This window comes from Thermobia domestica, chromosome 1 (genome assembly GCF_964235325.1).
Source record: "Thermobia domestica chromosome 1, izTheDome1.hap1.1, whole genome shotgun sequence".
Taxonomy (NCBI): Eukaryota; Metazoa; Arthropoda; class Insecta; order Zygentoma; family Lepismatidae; genus Thermobia; species Thermobia domestica.
Window position 1 is genome coordinate 135,683,578 of NC_137454.1, and position 23,077 is coordinate 135,706,654.

General features: G+C 37.2%; 1 protein-coding gene across 1 annotated transcript in view; it reads left to right on the plus strand.

The window, feature by feature from the left end:
* LOC145689383 (BRISC complex subunit Abraxas 2-like) overlaps positions 1–5,525 on the plus strand; it is a 48,885-nt gene extending 43,360 nt beyond the window's left edge. The window contains exon 7 of the mRNA XM_081763539.1: positions 620–5,525. Coding sequence (XP_081619665.1) covers positions 620–1,230 — 611 coding nt within the window. The 3' untranslated portion in view covers positions 1,231–5,525. The remainder of the gene's footprint in view (positions 1–619) is intronic.
* Positions 5,526–23,077: the final 17,552 nt, after the last annotated feature.

Genomic DNA, 23,077 nt, shown 5'->3' on the forward strand with positions numbered 1-23,077 from the left:
CCCTACAGTCTTGAAATTGAAAAAAATTCTATTTTGATCGAGATTTGTGGATCTTCGTTGAAGGCCAGATTAAGACGTCATGACTGTTATTGCTCCAAAGGCAAACTCGTTGCTTCATCCAAGAAGTCAAATTCTTAACATTATCTGATTGTTTGGGAGCACTTAGAGCAACAAAGGGAATAGACACATCGTCGAATCTTCTTTTTTTTTTTTTTTTTTTTTAACTAGATTTTCTTTTCAGAAAATTAGGAATATATTAAACTGAATATCAAGAAATATTAGTTTTACAACGTTCACTGTTCAGTACTAGCACACTTCTAATTTAAAATTGTCTGAATTCACCATTATTTGTGTGTCATACTTTACGGTAGCGTAGTGCTCAATATTGAACCCAAGATTTAATACTAAGAAATTACTTTATAAAACTTTAAATGTTACACGGTATTTTGAAAAATATTGTAAAAGTGAATCAATCCTCGTAATCAAATTCGTAGCTATGAACATTAGCAAAACAAAATTAAGAACAGAACAAAACTTTAAATGGGTAATTCTATAATTTAAATTCGCTATACATTGCAAAATAGCATGAAACCATTCTAATGTATCTTTTTGTTTTCAGAGAAATTACTACCAGAGCTTCTGAAAGATAAGGAAATGGAAGTGGATCTCGAAGAGGGGAAACCGGAGAAAGAAACTGAAGACAAAGCAGAAAATAATTCTTCTGAAATCTTCGAAAACCATAGCGAGGCGTCAAAGGAGGAAAATATTTCCAGTTCAGGAAATAAAGACCCATTTGCATTTATTACCGAGATGAAGATACAGATGAGTCAACCAGCAGAATCACATGTGAAAGAAAACGCTAGCAACAATAGTAGTGAGTGTAATAGTGACTCTGGAAACTCTGTAACGAAAGACTTGTCTTCATCAGAAGTTGTTGCTCAATGCCCTGACAAGACATCAGCAAGAAAAGTAAGAGCGAACTCGGGAAGCAGGTCTAGCCCTGTGACTCGGAAATCTCTGCAAAAAAACAGTTCTTCCTGTGGTGCTGCGTTAAACTCGTCGTATTCTGCTGATCAGATTACTAGTCCTAACCAGCAGATATCGGGATCCAAATCACAACTTATGAACGATACAACACATCCAGAAGGTGTGCATACACCTATCAAGTCAGTAGCAAATCGATCCGGTGCAATCACACGTTCCAAAACCAATAGTGCTAAGAAGGATTAAACAAGAAATTTCATACTCCGGAGACATTTTTCATATTTTGAATTGGATAGTATTTTTTCATACAATACGAGAGTTGGAAATACTGAAACGAGCATTTTTTTTTTTTTTAAATCTTGAAAGTTTCCGTAAAGATAATGTTTAAGGAAACATAAGAAATTAGTGAATCAGATATTTTGTGAATGTGTGATACAGTCGTATATACGATAATAGAAATGAAATCATGTGATGAACAAGACTAAAAATACTATATTCGTATAATTACATATGGTAGGAAGACTGAAGTGATACTTTTCAAAGTGGCATTTATATGTTACATGTTAAAAGCCTTTTCAGCACTTAAAGGCATGGTAAGATTAAAATTGACATATTTCTTTGTATCTTTACATAGTTTCCTTATCATTTCTTTTCCTCACATTGTCAAAAGTAACACAAAATTGTATTGCAGATACAAGAGCCGTTGGTTAGTGTGTGTTAATTTTCGGAACTCATGTGTGTAAACACAAAATTCTTCTTAATTTTTTTTTTTTTTTAAGTGCAACCATTATATATACATGAGTGTTAAAAATATTAGTTGCTCTTCTCTTATACTTTGAGATGCATCATATTCATCGATTTCTACAGGGTGGTTCAGTAATGTTGGACAGCCCTGAATAAATCGGAAACCAGAAGAGATATTAGCAAGAGTGTGGTGGATCCAGATACTTGTGGAAGGGGGACGTCTTTTGAGGTACCACACAATGTTACCAGGTCAACAGTGTTGCCAGCTCAGTACAAAGTTGTATTTTTTAAATGGAACATATAGAAGTTTATGCCATCAAAAGAATTAGTACAGAATGTGAATACCAACAAGCGAAACCGCATCTGTCAGTGTTGCCAAATAAGGAAGTTATAAAGCTTCAAAGAACAAGAAATTAAAGTGTCCGTAGGGCAAAACTAGCAAAAAGGCAAGAAAAATAATATTACGGAATGAAAAGGAGTAACAGAAAGAGTAAACCAAAGAACGCACAGCATCCAGTGAGTAACAGTGTTGCCAAAGCAAAGGGGGAAAAAATTGAAAATTTTGCAGTTGTTATAGGAGGAAAAGTGCCCATATGACATAATGCTGGAAACACCATAGAAAGTCTATGTAAGAGTCAGGAATCCTAATCGCGTTTGTTCGAAAGCGATATCTCTAACCGTTTTCGAGATACACCAAAGGTGTGCGGGGTTTGCAACACTGCATAATTGATTTGACGATTAGACCCGTGTAGTTCTTACATTTTGTTGGGCGTATCATTTTCATTACTCGTTCCTGTAGTTTGGAGGGCGAGGGAATTATTATGCAGTGTTGCAAACTCCGCACAGCTTTGGTGTATCTCGGAAACGGTTAGAGATATTGCTTTCGAACAAACGCTATTAGGATTCCTGACTCTTACATAGACTTTCTATGGTGTTTCCAGCATTATGTCATATGGGCACTTTTCCTCCTATAGCAACTGCAAAATTTTCAATTTTTCCCCCTTTGCTGTGGCAACCCTGTTACTCACTGGATGCTGTGCGTTCTTTGGTTTACTCTTTCGGTTACTTCTTTTCATTCCGTAGTATTATTTTTCTTGCCTTTTTGCTAGTTTTGCTCTACGGACACTTTAATTTCTTGATCTTTGAAGCTTCATAACTTCCTTATTTGGCAACACTGACAGGTGCGGTTTCGCTTGTTGGTATTCACATTCTGTACTAATTCTTTTGATGGCATAAACTTCTATATGTTCCATTTAAAAAAATACAACTTTGTACTGAGCTGGCAACACTGTTGACCTGGTAACATTGTGTGGTGCCTCAAAGGACTCCCCCTTCCACAAGTATCTGGATCCACCAAATTCTTGCTAATATCTCTTCTGGTTTCCGATTTATTCAGGGCTGTCCAACATTACTGAACCACCCTGTATATAATTTTGTTTCACAAGATATGTATATGGTACTTATTTACATTTCTGTTTACCAGATAATTCCGTTGAACGGAGTGCAAGAGGTTAAAGCCTCCCAAAAGTATAATGGAAACACCTAATACGGCTGGAAAACCGTGTTTCCAGTTTTGAGTTTTCTGAATGTCGTTCAGTGCTATTTTATGCGTAATTTATAACTCAATATATTTCTCTAGTAATAAGGTACAGCATATTTCCAATAATTAGAACTCCACTTCTAATGAATTAAGGTTTGCGACAAAACGTGGTCGATATTATATGAAGCTGTGTTATCATTCACACTCTTGTTCGAGATATGGAACCCGCTTCCAATCTGAAAAGAAATTGTGATTAAATTACTTGACTCCAAGTGCTTTCTGCTTTGTTTATATAATTCTTAAGACAGATTGATAGATAATGCAGTACATCACAGAGTTCTAATTTTGAATTTTGAAAGGTAAGAAGTCCAACTGTAGATGCTTTTAGCGTTTTGTATCTGCTTTATTTTCATTTTCCTCTACTTCTTAATGTATGTTATTTCCTCTTTGCAAACTTTACGTAGTATATTTGTAACGTTACGTAAAACAGTCTTGTAGTTTGTTACACATAACAAATAGGATGTGAAGCATTAAAATGACAAAAGATAAGTAGATTATATGCTTGAGAATTTGAAACCTATGTCTCCTCCAAGTAAATAAGAATAAATAATAGTAAAATACCCAATAATGTAAATTTGAAAAGACGCGGTAATTCCTCAAAAATTTGCCATTACCACTAAAGAAACAGTATGCTAGAAAGGAATTGTGAACCAACAACAAACAAGAAGAAAGAACTTTTTCATAACTTCTAAGTGGGCTTCTCTTCGATGACTTTCTCTGAATAAACAAAGAAGCATATTCGCATCTTAGTTGCGACAGAAAACAAACTGATGGTCAATGCTCAAGTAATCAGAATCCATACTGTTTAATTTACACTGTTTTCCTATGTAAGTTCAAACGACAGTATGACTAGTTCTATACAATGCCAGAAAACTAGATTTTTTCTGAATTTTTTCCGTGCATTGTAAGATTAAATTTTGTGCAAAGGAAATTAACCACATTGTGCCTGCAACCTATATCCCTAGCCATCCAAATTAAGAGCTCAAATGTTAAAAAATCTTATGGCTACCTAGTAACCAGACGCATGAGAATTGATTTAAATTATGAATAGGTTCTGATTCACTGTACGCAGTGAGCCATAATGTGAATCAAAATCTGAATCACAGAATTTGTGCTAGCCATCCGACATACAATCATTTCTCATATGTAATATTTCAGTATAATTTCCGATATTGCTGAGTTAACATTTAAATATGAGCGTAGAATTGGCTCCTGTTTCATCAACAGCCAAATAGTTTCTACTATATTATTATGATTATTATTATAACGTGACAAATACACAAGAAAAAGCTCCTTAAGTATGCATTTTAAATTTAGGTATACACTAAATCTTCGAACATGCATAATGACTTCACCATAACGACGGTATTTTCATACAGATTTAAGGAATTATAATATACCTAGCTATATAAATCTGGAGATACTAGTAATCAATTCTTGGTGTATCAATCTTCAATCTAGTCTTTAAATCTATCCTTTTCGATTTGTTAACTTTGCGCTTTACACCTTGTTAGTATTAATCCATGTATCTGTGACTTTCTGCTATATACGGCGAGTGGCTTAAGAGTAATTTTAAATGTATTTTCTGCAAGTCTGTGATTCGACAGTCGTTTTGTTGCAAACTTAGTTCACTCTTAATTTTCTGGAGAAATTAGTGACCAGTATTAAAATATGGCTCCTTGAATAAAGAAACGTCTGTTTTTACCCAGATTTTAAATTAAGCGTTCAGTCTTAAATAATGTGAAAGGAATTCTACGCATATGTATCCCGAAATTTGTGTTACTTTTTTTAGTTTTCTTTGTTACATGTATTGTTGCAAAAATAACTAAAGCTTAACAGTTCGCGAAGAGTACGCACGATGCACTTTTGTTTTCTATTCAGTACATTGTATGGAAACATTGTTGTCCCTTAACTATCCGTTTTTATTATATGTAAATATTGTTCTGTTTAAAGAGATGTATTTTTAATTGTTGTTTTCTTTGTGTACATATATATACTGTATGTGTATACCTGCATACGCAAGTGCACAGCACGTTTCATGATAAGTTTGTGTGATCTATGACATCTTTGTATACTTTTATATCTATTCTGATATAAACTGTTTGTGCAAATGTTCTGTGCGTAGTTTCAAAGCATGTATTTATCATCCATCTGGTAATCCAAGAAAGAAAGAAAAGTGACAACATTAAATACTGGATTTGCTTCTTTTATTTTTATTATCGTGAATAGTACACGAATTATCAAAAATAATTGTACAGCAAAAAATGAGGTGTTGAAACAACTCAAAATGACTACCACTTTATCATGTTACTTGTGTGTTAATTCAAAGCACATCGCGTTTCAAGCGTATCAGAAATACCTCATTACTGGCTGTATTAAGAGTAGTTTTTATCGTTTGGTATGAGCAAAGCTTTGCGCATTATATTTGGCATTTATGCCAAGTAACGAATAACATTATGTTCTCTGTAATCGGTCACAATAATATTGTAAGCCTGAATCGTCTGACATGGATAGCAGTGCTGCCATCTATTATTCTTATGTCTTAGCACGTAAGAATAGAAGATGGCAGAACTGTCATTCATAAAACTGTCGTCAGACGATTTACAAGTTTACAAAACCATTATTTTGACTGATTACAGGAAACATAGAACATTATTCGTTGTTTGGTATATATGCCAAATATACTGCGTACCAAACAATAAAAACCCATTCAAATTCTCATAGCTAGTAACTAGTTATTTCTGATATGCTCTGAAAGCGATATGATTGATGTTGAATTAACACACAAGTAACACTGTAAAGTGATAGTAGTCATTTTCTGTTGTTTCAGCACCTCATTTTTTGCTGTGTAGGCATTCCCACATAAAAATGGTTCCCCTCCGTATATTATGCATGATTTTACGTCTCTAGAGCAGCACCGGTTCAAGAAATAAACACCCAGTTCGGAATAAAATGTTGCGAGCTCTAGGGCAGACCAATCTCTGTTCGAATATTATTGTTGAGATTAATCTATGCTACTTGTTCAACAGGAAAATAAGTACAAAGCTCAATAGGCTAAAATCGGATGTATAGTTTATCATGCGGAACTGAAAAGTAGAGAAATTTGCTGCTAAAGACCATAGAACTCTGAAATTATCAGATACAATCGTTGACACTGCGAGAAGTTTCAGAAAGAATTGTGGATGACAGTGCGCACAAGCTCACCAACATATATGTTGGCACAACCACAATTCGTGACTTTATATCATGGACAAGAATCACAGTTATTGATCCAATGAACGCGTATGTTCATCTCCCATGCAACCGTCTGAGACCATGAAATAACGATGTAAGGCTTCGTTAATTGTTTTGGCAGAATGACTGAAGGACTTGCTATAAATAATTGAATACTTCTAACACTGGAAAATTTGTTATGTGAACTCTTACTTCTAAGATACGAGGACAAGAATCATACTGCTGAGATACAGGATGCAAACAACACCCAGCCTGCTGCCACGGTATCGTCAGACGGATACAACCATTATGCACACAGAAGTGAGATCCATCTGAGGAAAAGATGCCGTATGATTTGGCTTCCATCCGCGTCACCTTTGCAACCACTAGCCTAACCTGTACCGAAGGCTGTCCTCTCGGTCCGTGGTACGAAGCTGCCATTGGGATCGTGAACGTCGTTGTATATTGTCTTCGTGGATCCATCGATTCCTTATTCACATCACTATGGCTGCGTTCCTTCCAACATAGGTACAGTGTCGTGGAAGGGTAATCCGAAACATGCTGGAATTTCTACCACGTTGGACGACGAAGTCTGAGGGATATTAAACTCTCACCAAGCTCCTACTCCAGTTGGCGGGTTCGGGAACGCCTATCGAATATGATGGGTATCGGGAATTTCTCGGGGCGGACCAAAACCTGTTGCTGGAAAGCAGATGCATCTACGAAGGGTAAGGGAAGAAAATCCTGACAGAAAATTAGCTGGTCCTCCAGGTTGGGCATAGGACCAACATCCCCTACATCGGGGGAAAAAATTTACATTAAAAGCAGACACACAGCAAGAGCCAAACGGAAAGAACTGATGGCGAACTGGCAAGGAAAAGAGACTATGATGTATAAAACTTGGAACATAAGAAGGCTGAATGGAAAAGAACCAGAACTCGTAGGAGAATGAAAAAAAAGACAGAAGTACAGTATTTGGCCATAACGGAAACTAAAAAGAAAGAAATGGGCTACGAGATATTTGAGGTTACTTTACAGCGAAGTACCAAAGAGTGAACGAGCGTTAGACCAGGAGTAGGCTGCGTCATACAGAAAGAAAATGTGAAGGGTTTTGTAGGCTGGAAAACCATAAACGAAAGAAAAATAGCGCAAAAGACTAGAATAAACATGATGATAGCGTACGTACCTAATGAAGACGAAATGACTGAAAGGAAACACATTTTATGAAGAGCTACAGAACACGATAGACGATAACACAACGAGAAGCAATATTTTGGGAGACCTAAGTGCTAGAGTAGGAAATATAACAGAAGTAGTTGATTGTTAAATTCATGCATTGAAACAAACTTAAAACCTGTTCAGCTGTACATCTAAACTGAGGTAAACAAACAGTATTCTTCCGCTGCTTATAAATATGATTGGCTAGTAATGCATCACTCCCACTCTCGTACGGAAGGAGCAGATTATACACGTGGATTGTAACAATCTATCATGCAGTGTACTTGCAAACAGGAGAGAAAAAAAGACATTTTCTAGTAAGCACTTCTTGTTCACCATAACGGCGAGTCCGGTATATATTTATACTTTTTAATTTATACTAGTAATTTAATACTTTTAATACAATCGTATGATCTCATCAGTGGTGAATTAGCAAATAAGCCTACTAGGCATTTGTGTAGAGGCGGCAAACAGTTTTCAGAACATTAAAAGTGATAGATGTTACTTTTTCTGTAATTAATGTGCATGATTTATTTTGTTAACCCTGGGAACGGTGTATAGAGTTATATGTTCTGTCTCCTAGAAAGATAGTGGTCTACCACCACGTTCACCCCGCACCATAGGATGAAATCCAGCCTATGGGCTGGTACCATGAGAACATTCGGCTCGTAGTTCCTCTGTATTTGGACGTTTGTGTCCTTGTGCACGAAATGCACCTTCAAAGTTGGTTCCTCGACTTTGACTGTCCGTAGGCATGTAACCCTGATCCTACTTTCTACGAATTTAACCTACTCGTGGAAGCAGCCCTGTTAGCGAGTCAGAGCCTACCCTGCAGGCATAGTGCCCGAGCGTTATAAATCAAGCTCATCTCCCATTAAGTACAAGTAACAACTACAAATATCCAAACCATATTTACAGAATTTTTAAGGAAGCACTTCAATTTTTATAACAGTGATAGCAGAATTGTGCAAAAGAGAAAATGAAATCTTTGTTTTACGTCGCACGGTTAGGCTAAAGGAGACTGTGATAATGAATGAAATGAAAGTGGGAGGAAACGGGAGAATCCCGAGAAAACTCACGCACACGGTGTTTGTCCACCACAAAGTTCACTTGGCGGGGGCTGGGATCGAACCCGAGACCCCAAGCACCAGAGGTGAACGCTCTACCACTGAGCTACCGCGGCCCTTGTGCAAAAGAGAGGCGCCGATCATGTTCAATGAGTTGTTGACATTGAAGTTTCCGTGTGATTGACAATGCTGATCTTTAAAATATATATATGTAAGTAGTAACAACGAAAGAAATACAGATGGTGATCAGAAAAAGGAAACACCTGAACGAAATTGCAACTTACCAGATTAATATGGTGTCGGGCCACCTTTCGCTTTCAGAACAAACTGGATGCGACGTGGGATGGAGGCATAGAGGTCGTGAATGGTAGCGAGTGGAATTTTACACCATTCCTCGTGCAGGGCATCGGCCAGTTCTGTGAGAGAGGATGGAGGCAGAAATCGTCGCCGTAGTCGTGTTTCCAAGACGGACTACAGATGATCAAATATGTTGAGATCTGGGGATTGTGCGGGCCAGGGGAGGTGTTGAACTTCACCCCGATGTCCCTCAAACCACGCTGCAACAACGCCAGCTGTGTGAATGGGTGCATTATCATTCTGGAAGATGGCGTCATTGTCCGGGAACAACATCCGGACCATAGGATGCAAGTGGTCTTCTAAAATTGCGACATAATCGTTGGCAGTGATTCATACGAAAATAAGTGTGACCACAGGACCCAATGAAAAAAATGATATGGCGGCCCACAGCATCACCGAGCCGCCGCTATGTTTCACAGTTGAGCGGAGACACTGCAGATCATAAGCTTCTTTGGGCGTTCTCCACACATAAACACAGCCCGTGGTTGGGAATAGGGTGAAGGATAACTCATCCAACCATATCACACGTTTCTAGTTCTCAACGGTCCAAGTTGCATGGTCGCGGCACCATTTGCGGCGTGCGAAAGCGTTATGGTCCCTGATGAGCAGTTTGGCCCGTGCAACACGACCCCGTAAGTTCATGTCATATAATTCGCAGCGGACTGTGATTGTCGAAACAGGGTGGAGGAGGTGCTGATTGAGTTCCTCCGTCACTTGCTCCGCAGTGGCACGACGGTTCTGCATGACAGTGCGCTTTAATACCCGGCGTGACCTGTCACTCATTATTTTCTTCCGCCCACTGTTCCGCTTCCCCGATGTGGTTTTCTTGTGTGTTGTGTAGGCCGTCATCACCTTCGACACTGTCTCACGCGACACACCTAACACAGTAGCCACTGCCGTCACACTCACTCCACATAATCGCGCACCAACAATTTGCCCTCTTTGAAAATCTGAGAGGTCTCCCATTTTACACTACCTCCGTCTGCTGCAGCCACTGGAAACTGCTGTTCCACTGCGCCTGACATAGTATGGAGACCGACCTAACACACCACCACCAGCAGTCCGGCGCTGCAGGCGCCACGACACCACTGCCAACCCATACATCTGACGTGTTGCCCACTACAGGTGTTTCCATTATATTTTTTTATCACCATCTGTACAGTATATAATTGTCAAAGCTACTGACAAGTGGTGCTCGTGTATTACTACGCAAGTTGAACGATTATTCTGTTAACTTGGCCATTTGTTTGTGTCTTGGCGAGTTTTCAAGACTTAATCCAAGAACATAACGCGAGCAAAATTAAGTGGGGAAACTTATCGTAAACTTTCAAATGGAAAGCGACAAAGAGAAGCAATCTAACAGAAACGTTTTGCACAGTGGACACTTTTTAGACGAAAGAAATATGAAACATTTGAAAGCAGCATTTGTAGTTCACAAAATGAGGTAAAAACGACTACAAAAACTAACTCTACGCAAAATGGTCCAGAGGTCCTCGTTTTGGTAAAAGACAGTACTCCTAAGGCTAGTTTTAGACGAAAGCATTTATCGTAGCATTTCTTGTAGCAGATGTGCTGCCAAAAATCTCGTATAATATTCTATGGCATCAAAAGTATATTGTGTTTTTATACGGTAGCATTTTGATAAGCATTTTGTCGTGACGTAGCAAACAAATCACTGGAGAAGAGCGTCATTATTGCTCCAAAACTAATAACAGATATTTCAGTCACTATTTCTTCTAAAGCCCTTTTTCGCATATGCTTATTATGATACAAAGGACTTTAACGGTGCAGTTATACTATACAGATCCATAGATTTTAAAATTTACAGAAGAAATTTCTAATATTTTAATAGTGTAGTGTATAAGTAATGGAAATATGGTGTGCACTTACATCTGAAATGCGTATTTACGTGGAAATATAGAAATTAAAGTCGAACCTGAAATGCACGTAATCTTCAATAACATTTTGGCAAGTGTGTAATTTCCCCATTTTGTATCGAGAACAGAACCCACCAACCCCTTCGGGGCTTTTAATTCGTTCCCACTACTGCTGCTGCTACTACTACTACTACTACTACTCCTATTCCAACTACTACTACCCGTTCCTACTCCTATTCCTATTCCTACTACAACTACTCTTACTATTACTACACCTACTGCTACTGTTACTATTACTAAGTACTCCTACCCTTACTACTACTTACTCCTCTACTCCTCCTCCTACTACTACTACTTACTTCTACTACTATTACTCTTACTACTACTACTACTACTTCTTCTTCTTCTTCTTCTACTACTACTCCTACTACTACTGCTACTTACTCCTACTCCTACTACTACTTATAATATGGATCCGTATAGTAAAACTATACGTTGCCACCTGTTAAAGTGAACCTGCACCGGAGAATGCAAGAGCACACCTCAGAAAGGATTGCTGAATAAATGAAAAGAGAAAGTTTTTTTTTTTTTTTTTTTTTTTTAATGAATTTCTGTGTGGATCCGTATAGTGAAACTGCACGCTTTTAACTTTGTACAAACAAGGATGTTCCTCATATTTTTAAATCAACATAATCATAGTATCCCTACTCCAACTCATTTTTCTTTACTACAATTCAATTTCCCACACAAAACAAAGAGCATGGATTTTTGACACAAAATCTTTTGCTTCCTTTTAACACACCATGGCGCTACAATCGGAGCAGAAATGCTGGGGAAAATGCTACGAAATAGAGCAGGTTCTATCGACAAGAAATGCCATAAGATATGCCATGGCATGGGAAATGCTATAGAATTTGCTACTTTACACGGTAGGATATCGATGATACGATTTTTGCTACGATAAATGCTTCCGTCTAAAACTAGCCTAAGATAGTGCCTCGTCAGTTTGCTGTGTTTCCGATTGTGACAATACTAATTTTGTTAGTGATAGTCATTCAGTGTTGCCTGAATGAATCTAATATTGATCTCCTAAGACGTGGAATTAAAAAACAGAAAGCAATTTTTATAAATCTTAACACTCATAGTAGGTAAGAAAAGATTTTTTTTTTAATATAATGTTTTTCGGCAATCTTTGCAATTATATTACCAATTTTACGGGATTACCTAGAATATTCGTACAGCACTAGTGCCGTTTATCGAGAATCTAATAGGTTGTTCAAAGCAAGATTAAGATCGCAACTAATTGCATTTCAATCTGGAAAACATTTCAAATATTGTCATCTGTAGAAAACTCTGGAGATGAAAGAAAAAAAATGTGAGTTAGGATTCTAAACGAAAGAGAAACCTTTCGGTACTTTGGAAAACTCTTTTCGGTGACATGGTCGCACAGAACTTACGTACTGGATCAATGTATTAAGAGTTTTTTTTTTCCTTCTTGTCGCAAAGAGTTGCGAGGTTCTCTTATATGACAACAAAGAAAATTCTTTCTCTGCATAATAAGTAACACATCATGTCTCTAAAGCTTATTGCATAGTATGATTTAATTCGTGAGAAGCATTGAACGGAATGGAAACCCAGAGAAAAATCATACGAAATTCTTGTCTTCTACGAACTTCGATGGCTGCCGACAGAGTGAGAAAAATATTCATTAGCAAAATAAAGCAAATATTCCTCCATTATCGTTGATGAAACTTCTGATTTTTTGCATACTGATCAGTTAGCTTTTGTGTTCAGACGTGTAAGTGGAAAAGGTAGACCTGTTACTTTTGTTTCTGCCTCGGAAACGTATACAGGTTAGAAAATTTAAAGCGTATTATGTATCCTGCAAAATTCATTCTTTGAACACAGCAAGCAGTTCTCTTGAAACATGTTCAGTTTTTGTTATGCTTTAAAACTTACAACTTTTTTTCCGAGTTCTACAAAATTTTGGAACTCCTTTTCTTCTTTCATGAATCCAGGAAGCAAAACAAAATACTTTGTTTCTTTTCACAATGTCGACTTTTAAATTTGTGCCTAGGGATGACGAGGAAGATTAATTCGCCACCGGATCTTCTCAATAAATGTTGGATGTCTATTAAAATAAGAAACTTGTCTATAAGCGCTTTGTTTGTGATAGTCCGATTGAAAAAGGCTGCCGTGAGCGGTTGTTTAGGTTTCGGAGATTTTGCTCCAGCGCATAGGACAGCTTATAAACTAAGGTGGTACATAGGATTTCAACGGGCCATAATTTAGACAAAGCATCCCATGAAGAAACTAACCATGCCTTCTATACAAGACGTCGTTTTCGAATATCTAAGATGTAGCTACCTATACTATAACAGAAGAGTCTTTTAGTACTTGATCCTCGTCAGATTACAATTTTACATAAGCTAAGCTGGAAGTAAGCGCAATCGTCAAATTTCCAAAACTAGAAATAAAATTGCTTTATAAAACTTGGACGTGCTGAACAGAGGTGGACACACAATTGGCTAGAATATTGTTACTAATGGTGAAACACGGGCGTGCCCGCTGGGGGATGAGGAGGACGCGTCCCCCTCAGAAATTTTCCAGGAGGAGATTGTCCCCCTCAGAAAATTATATAGCGAGAGTCTTCTCCAAATTCCTCGGCAGAAAAGATGAAATACTGAAATGGGAACGACGATTGTCAATTAATGATTCCTGGAATGGGTAAAAAATTACAATTCTTTGAAGAAAATTCTGCAAAAAATACCATAGTATATAACTGAAGTACAGAACGTAGCGACACTGTATTAGATATATCGAAAATTACCATAAAGCGTGCACACGTTCAATTGCAATATAAGAAGGTTTGATGAAAATAGTAGATTTAATTAAAAATACGCAGTTCTTAGTGTGCCTTTTTATTTTGTACAGCTACCAATTTGTAAGAGACTTACAACTTGCTTCCAAAGCAAAAATTTTTCGAATATCTGCCTAAACAGACCTTTTTCTTTGTGTGCGGATGTGTAGTTCTCTTTGCGTGTTCTTTCTAACGTACTGTTCAACTTCATCAACTGGGCTGTGCGCGCATGCGGCGCTGTTTTTGAGAGGACTTATTTTGCAGCGTGTTTTCTCCAACAATGACGTTGTTGTGTCTGATTGTAAATGTCCAATGTCATGTCTGATTGTAAATATAACATTGATCTGAAATTTTTCATCTCTTGCTTGTGTTAAGTGTCGTTTTATTGTTTGAAATGTATAAATTTGTCATAAGAAAAAGAAAAGAAGACAGTTCGTGGGCAAAAGTAGTGCCATTATTGTAGAAAAGAAGAGAAAAATTAATTCAAATGATAGTTCAGCCGATGGATTACAACCTGAAACTGACAATGGAAATTCGAATTTCCGTACCAGGTCACCATCACCATCAGTGTCTTATAGGAGAAACCCCTCAATCCCCATGTTTAGCAAGTGGTTTAGATTTTCTCCATCCTTTGAACTTTTCGAAACCAAATCAGCCTTTAGTGTTACCTACAAATTTTCCACAGCAGTCTCTGAAAGGTCGAACATTGAAATTTGTACCAACCTGATTCCAGATTTCCCTGGCTGCACGTTGATCCAAACAAAACTAACAGCATTTTCTGTTTTTACTGTATGGACTTCTTCAAAAACAATAAAGAACAAGTTCATACTAGAAACATTGAAGATACTTTCACTATTGTAGGATTTAACAACTGGAATTCCGTATAATTACATGAAACTTCAGAATTCGCTACTCGCAGATTAAAAATCCAATGGAAAACCAACTAAACAGATGATCGACTGAACGCCAGGAAAAACCTGAAAAAAATAATTTCAAGTATACGCTATCTTGCAAGACAGGAACTCTCATTTAGAGAGCATGACTCTTGGTCTGGAAACTTCTTTCAGTTGATAAGCCTTCACTCTGAAAATTTTCCATAATTGAAGAACTGGATAGAGTTAAATATGAAGAGATGTAATTTCATGGATGGTAAAATCCGGAACAAAATTCTGAAAATCATGATCCAAGAAACTGTTTTTCACATATGTAACAAGATGAAGTCTCAAAACCCTTCTCTGTTCCCTATCATGTGTGATGGTTCCCATGGTGTGAGTGGTGAAGAACAATTAAATATTTGTGCCAGATGGGTCAATGAAGATCTTTGTCCTCATGAAAGTTTTCTTGGGTTCTATAGTAGTATGTCAAAAACCATTGGTGAGTTTATAGCTTAAGTTTTTCTGGGTGCGATTGTGAGACTCCAGCTTCCCATTGCTCAACTCAGAGGACAAGGTTATGATGGCGCTCGAATTATAAGTTGTGCAAACATTGGTGTTCAAACTAGTCGTATCATTTGTAAACAGCAACCTCTCGCCTTGTACGCACATTGTAGAGCTCACTATGCTAATCTTGTGATTTAGGATGCTTGTTGTGCGTCAGAGTACTGAGAAACTCTTTGCAGTGCGTGCATGAACTAGGAGTATTGTTTTCGCAGTCACTTCAAGTGAGATCAGGATTTTCTTCTCTGATCGAGGCTAATGCTGGTGGTTCCGTCTCAAACATTGTAAAACATTAAACCCTTGTGTCCCACTAGGTGGATTGTGGACTCACATCAGTCAAATAATGGGAGTTGTTAAACATTAGAAAGAACTTCTATACATGTTGGAAGAGATGAAGACTGAACGAAATGCCTACACTTCTTCAGGATCAGCAGCTGGACTTTTGCGCTTTTGAAGAAGGATCTACGTTTCTTGAGTTCATAATGGCTGAAGATATTATCAGTAGGTTGGAACTACTTAACAGGACACTTCAAGGCTCACTTTCAGTGCCAAAATGGGAAACAATGCATAATGTTTCCCATAAATGAAGACATGAACTTGAACAATATGCTGAGTTACTGACCTTAAATTCACTGTGCTGTCTCGAAATATACAAGTCCATATCATCAACCTGCAAAGACCATTAATTTTAATAAATTTTGTCAACATCTATAAGTAGGATTTTTCGTGCCGCTGAAATAGAATCCGCTTCCAATTATTGATAGGATTTATCCCAAATTGCAGAACTTTGTCATGTGACATATTGAAAATTTCTGGAAGGGTGTAGTGCCATCAGCCTTTCTTTAATTTTAGCTCACAATGTTGAGTGAAAGGTACTGTCCCCCCCCCCCAGAAAATATTTGGTGGGCACGCCTATGGGTGAAACATTCACACTATGCACTGCGTAAATTATAAAACTTCTCTGGAATTCCATCATCGTGTGCAACCGAAAGCTGAAATTCCGGCAATTCTTTTCTCTGACATCCAAATGTCAGCCTAATCGATTATTGTAGTTACGGACCCGTCAAGCAGCGCCTGTCTCATCGTACCGTCTCCGGCCTATGAGAAGCCTGTAAAGAGAAGTAGGATGCAATACTCATGATCCAGCTGCAATGGAAACTCCGATGTCGGGCAATAGTAAGCAGAGGTGGTCTGTAGATTGAATACAACTGGTGCCGGAAACACGACATTTCCTAGGTAAGTAACACATTCAAATACAAATGAATCAACCTCTATAGTTCGTCCATATTACAAAACATTTGGAAGGACCAACGTATAAGCAGAAGAGGCTTGTGGGAAACGTCACATAATAAAAGTTAATTTTATCGCTTGAAACTTTAAAAAAAGAAACCTAATAAACTAATTTTTGTATACAATATTTAATAGGGTAACCCAGGGGAATATTGCACCACAGTGATAAAAGTAGCTCTACAGGTATATATATATATATTAGGGTGTCCCTTATTTTGGGTAATTTCGTGTTGCAAAACGCACACCCCCCAAATGTAGGCACGGGTTAACGTTTTCGTAGAGAGCTAATATTTCACCAATGCGTGTTTAAGGTCACATAAAATATATTTATATATATATGTGTGTGTGTGTGTGTGTGTGTGTACCAAATGAAAAGACACTCCTTGCCTGATAATCTACAGCAACATTTAGGAAACTTCTGTGAAACGCTAAGAGTACAATATCTAATGTAGAGACATACAATTACCCATGTTATCCCGAGTGATCGAGATAAAACGGGCAATAAAATGAGAATATGAGCAAATACAAAGTACTCATAATTTTTAAATTTATTGAATTGAGCTTATCGTACAAAACAAATGTTATAGAACTGTTTATTAAACAATATAGTAAGTAATTTTATTAAGCTAACGCAAGAGCCACATACATGTCAATTACTTTGTTTTCTTACACAGAAATATAACACGAAAAACAATGCTAGTTGTCAAAACCATATCAAACTAATAATCTTTTACAAAAGGAGCCTGTATTGAATTCTCTCTTTAAAAGCACACGAGTTCTGTTCTTAGACGAGTAACGTAAAATAAGTTCTTAAAAAAAAGTTTAAAAAATAAAAACGAAGAACTTAAGAATGAATCCTTATTTTTAAACAATTTTAAAAATTCATAACTTGTTTTACTTACAATAGGGGCAAACAATTGTTCCTTCATCGTCTATTCCAACATAGTCTGTGTGATACCAATCACAACAAAGTTGAGAACATATCATTGCCTGTCCTTGGTTATCCTCGTGGAACCATCCTACGCACGAGGTACATTGGCTGTACTGTTGAAGTGAGCTAGAAAATTTTCTCATGGAGCTGAAGTAGTGTCAGGAGCTTTATTATTTCTTCTCTAAAGTTTTCACTTTGTAACCGGCGAAGATATGTGTTTTCATGAAGTAAGATATCTTGCGCAACCTCTCAATTTTCCTCTGCGAGTCAGTGATGGTTTTTAAAAAGTGGGAATGGGATCACAAAACTTTCCTTGGCAGTTTAGTGTTTCAACATAATTTTTGTGAACTTGTCGAAGGGCCCAAAAATGACTTCAGTGGAACCGACGTACAAAGTAGTAACAAGTTCATGATGTGATTAAATGGCCCGGGAATAGGTGACTGCTTGCCATCAGACAGAAGGAAGAAATCTACATTTCATAAATGAGACTTTTTGAAAACAACAACTTGCTGACCATTTTCATTTAAAACTGAGATACAGGAAGTACTCAGTTGAGAGGGATGTACTATACACGATAGAATTTTCTGGAGCATCTGATTGTCTAAAATTGTTACCACTTCTAGAAAACATAGATGTGGGTGGATCTTTTGACTCATGTATTAGATTATTCTTAGTAAATTCTGAATAGTATCAGCTATGAACGGATATGACGGAATGGCATTTCGATTAAGCAGCCAAATTCCTGTGCTGCGAAAACCATAGAAGGCAAGTGTTGTTTCTTCTGAGGAAAAAATTACAAACATCAAAGTACATTGTCGGAAACCTTTAGGGGGGGCCAGCCCCCTTCCCTACGCCACTTGTTTCAAAGTAGACAAAAAGTAAGCCTTGACAGCAGCGAATACGGAATGCGTCAGCAGGAAGTCTAAAGTGTTAGGGAATGCCAGCTCTATGGTTTCCTCGTGTAGGAATAACATGTGCTGGGTAAGGGATGGCCAAAATTTTCCGAAATCGGAAATTTCACTTTCCCGATTTCAGAAAAATTCCTAAATCTGGATTTTTCTGAATTCCGGAATTTTCCGAAATCTGGATTTTTTCCTATTTTACTTTTCGGGTTCCGGAAAGTAAAAATTCCGGAACTGGCCATGCCTAGTGCTGGGATGTATTGTTCCATTGTATATTTCTTTTCTTTTTCTTTCTTTTCTTTTCATTTTCTTTTCTTTTTCTTTCTTTTTTCTTTCTTTTCTTTCTTTTTTCTTTTCTTTTTTTTTTACACGTATAAGCATCAAATAATACATTGCACCACGTGTTATAATGAACATAAAGAACTGTGGAACTGGCTGACATTCCCTAGTACTTCAGACTTCCCGCTGATTCATTCCACCACCTGTATGTCACAATATATTTGAAAATTCTGTTGGCAGCACGTCTGGAAATTATGCCCTGTAGGGAATCCCTTGCACATACATTGCGGCTGCAATGATATTGCGCACACTTTTCCGGTTTTATCAGTTTTACCTGATAAGCCGTTGACAACCTGTCATAATGTACAGGATTGCGCACAAAAAAAATTAAGCAATGTTGTCAGAGTGAAAATATTTCCTCTTCTGTTATGTTTGTATATAAGTATGACTTTATTGACAAGTTGAATGTATTTTTTTATACCTTCTTTGGGTTTGTGTTGTGACTGCCTTGTTTTGACACTGGAGAATGGCGGATTTCCGAGTAAGTGTTACTGAAAAAGGAGTTGCTTGTGTGATTAAAGATGGTTTTAAGTATCGTCGATTTCGGGAGAATAAGAAAGGATCACAGTAACGGTAAGTAAAGTATAATTATTAATTATTTATTTGATGAGGAAAAGAGCATAGGATAACTATAAATAATTATATTTTTTGTATTACAGTATATACAGTATAATTTTAATATTATATAGCAAAGTAAATTTGCTAACGATATACCACATATATATCTGACACTCTTGACAAATTTATTTTCCAGATGTACGTTAAAATCATGTTGTGCCGTCATTATCACTGATTGCGACAGAACTGTTATTTTGGAAGAAAGAGGACAGCACAATCACTTGAGCGATTTTTCAAGGGTTCAAAGTCACGAGTTACGAAAAATCTGTAAGAAAAGAGCAGCGGTATACCCGAAAATACAGGGAAATTAACGCATAAGGATATGAAGAGGTGTAGAGAATCGATGTACTGTATTCGAAAAAGAAAGACACACCAGTTCGTCCAAGAAATATTACAGAGGCTGTTGAGCAAATGATTGAAAGAGAAGATGAGTTCAGTCATGATGGAGAAAAGTTTCTATTTGTAAATAAAGAAGCTAAGATTATCGTCCTAACTTGTGCGAGTAACATTAGGTACGTATAATGATAACATTTACTGTACATAGTCGTAGTGTATGTAATAATATTTAGTATAGTTTCAATATTTCAATATTGTTGGCTGTTTTTTTCCTTTAAGCTTTTCATTTGACATTTTAGACTTGATTATGATGAACAGCTGAATAGTAGGAATTGTTAGATTTGTAGTATTAGTGTTAATAAATTTAATGCAACTGAAGTAACATTTCTCCTCGTCTCACTTTTCAGATTTATATTTGAGACAAATGATGTTGAGAGGTACGCAGATGGTACATTTACATATGCTCCTCGTCATTTTCATCAGCTGTATACTATACATTATGGGGTTCCTTATATAAGAAGGATTCCCTCTTGTCTCATATAAGAAAGAAGAAATACAATATATCGTTGTCTGGGATTAAACAGCTCGTATGTCTCCAATTTTGGCGAACTTGAGTGTTTGATACTATTAGAATCAGGGAGGAATAATGAATAATGTTTTACGACAAGGGAGAATATTATTCATTTTGATTTTCAATTATCAATTTTTCCATAAAACTTGGATAATAGTGAGAAGCATGCCTACTGTACTATATTATTATTATTATTATTATTATTATTATTATTATTATTATTATTATTATTATTATTATTATTATTATTATTATTATTGAGTATGTTTTTAATAATTGTTTGCTTCGTTTTATTTAGATTTCCACCTAGAATATGGGCTTCAGAACCCTCAGTAGCTCCTCGAACGACGAATGGGGCTAGTGTTGCCACGAGACGAGACATTTCTCGTGTCTCGTCTCGTCTCGTCTCGTACACGAGACGAGACACGAGACGGGACAGAACCCTCTTATACGAGACACGAGACGAGACAGACTACTTGTCCCGTCTCGAAAACGAGACGAGACACGAGACGAGACGGGACGTCTCGTGAAATGTCTCGTCTCGTCTCGTGTCTCGAAAATGAAAACGCTGGCGGGAATGGCCAAGATTGAAATTGCCAGTGGTCATATAGATTGCATAAGGAAAATCCCCTTTGTGAGAAAACGTGTTGAAAAGCCTTCATAGAAAAGTGTCCTCTGTCTATTGAATGAAACAATCGTGATACATGAGCTTCCAGGAATATCATCCTTAATGTCTTGTCCCCAATTCCCCTTGCTGTAAACTGAGGAATTCTCATTTTTTTTATTTCTGGGTGGAATGATGACAAACAAAATCAAAGACAGGGAAGATTTTTACAAGGTCAAGAAACCGAACTATCACCACCATCTATTCAATTTGAAAACTGGGTAAGGTCTACACTTGTCTTTATTCTCTGGTGGCGGTATTCTTTTTGCTATATGAACCGAAAACGGCAATTGAAGTATGTCATCTTGCAACTAAAATTTTGTATTCTCTCTCTCTCTCTCTCTTTCTCTCTTTCTCTCTCTCTCACACATAAAAACACACTTTTACCATTTTAGCAATCGCTCGCTTATTATACAGCAGTCATGTTGTAAAATTCACCTCTTCGTTTGGAAGGCGGGTGGACGACAAAGGAAGCAAAGATATTATCGACGAACCCTTCAAATTGTTTGCTTTCAGCAAATTTATGATACTAATAATAACATTTTAGGTAAAGAAGCTTTACAGGGGGACCTTCGTTTTGTTACGCGGAAATGTTTGATCTGACCAGAGTGCGAAATTGCCCCCTGCTTTCATGTTGAGAGGAGGGGAATACTTCCCTTTCTTAGTGAATAATATTCATTAGGACCTGAATTATCTTCAGAAATTGTTTCTTACAGGCGCATAAAACCTCTCGAACTTGATAAGTGTAAAGAACATTTGGTATAATATTCATGGAACTCCGTTGAAAGCAGAAAATATCATGAGAATGATCAAAATTCGAACATTGAAGAACATAATTAACAGAAAAGAAATAGGATACCCAAACCATATTTTTAAACCTGCTATAAAATGTATATCTTATATTTTTACTAATTCCTTACTCCCATGAAAGTATCCTGGAGAGGATATTCTCTCCATTTTTTTCAGACTGAAATCCTTTTATCCCGTACGATTTCCCTCCCTGACACAGTACGAAAAAACAAATGTTGTAAAAATCCATACACATGACCCTTCCGGGACTCAACCTGGGACCTTCAAGCCGATGGTCTATCGCCGCAGACCGCTCGGCTTGGTATGAAGATGTATGTTGTATGATAGCGAATAAATCCCGACAATAGAAGGAACTTTAATCCAAAATGGCCACCCAAAAATCAACTTTTTTTTAGCCATTAGCTAATCTGGGTGTACTGTCATGAGTTTGTTACACAAACGGGGCAAGCACTACATAGTAGCACACACCCCGCAGTTATGGCAGTGGTGCCCACCCCCCTTATGTCAATGACGCACCCCCCCACAATTGTCTATCCCTAGGTGTTCTTCCATGAAAAAAAATCTTTTCGATTACTTTTTACACCCCCTCAAACATATTTATATAGATTTTTACCCCCCCCCCAAATATTTCAATGACGCAGTTTGCGTCATAGCCCCCCCCTTCTGGGCACCCCTGGTTATGGGAACAGATTTGAACCATGGAGGTGAAGACTGGCCCCAATCATTCACTCGTCCGATGTGTCGTTCAGCTCCCATTACTATGGCACTTTAAGTAGGACTTAGTGTGCAGTAACACATAAAATTTCAATCAAATACTTTCCATTACTCAATAAAATTATTTGGTTCCGAGCTTTTTTTTTTAAAAAAAAAAGCAACAAATCTAAATATGCTAAAATGGAAAGTAGTTTTTGGATTGTTATGGGTTAACACTGTGAAAGCTAAAGGCTGGAATACACATGAAATCAAAGTGTACACACATATCTATCTCTCTATTTATCTATATATCTTTCCATCTCTCTCTCTCTCTGTATATATATATATATATATATATATATATATATATATATATATATATATACATATATACAGACACTATAAAGCAAGTGGGCTGATAGTATACGATAGTGTCGGGGATGATGACACCTTTACATCGAACTTTGCTTGTCGTGTAAACATTATTTAACATTAGTGTTTTCATCTTCGACGTACCTATGAGCAATTTACTGTTATAACGACTCACCAAGGGTAGTCGTCAACCTG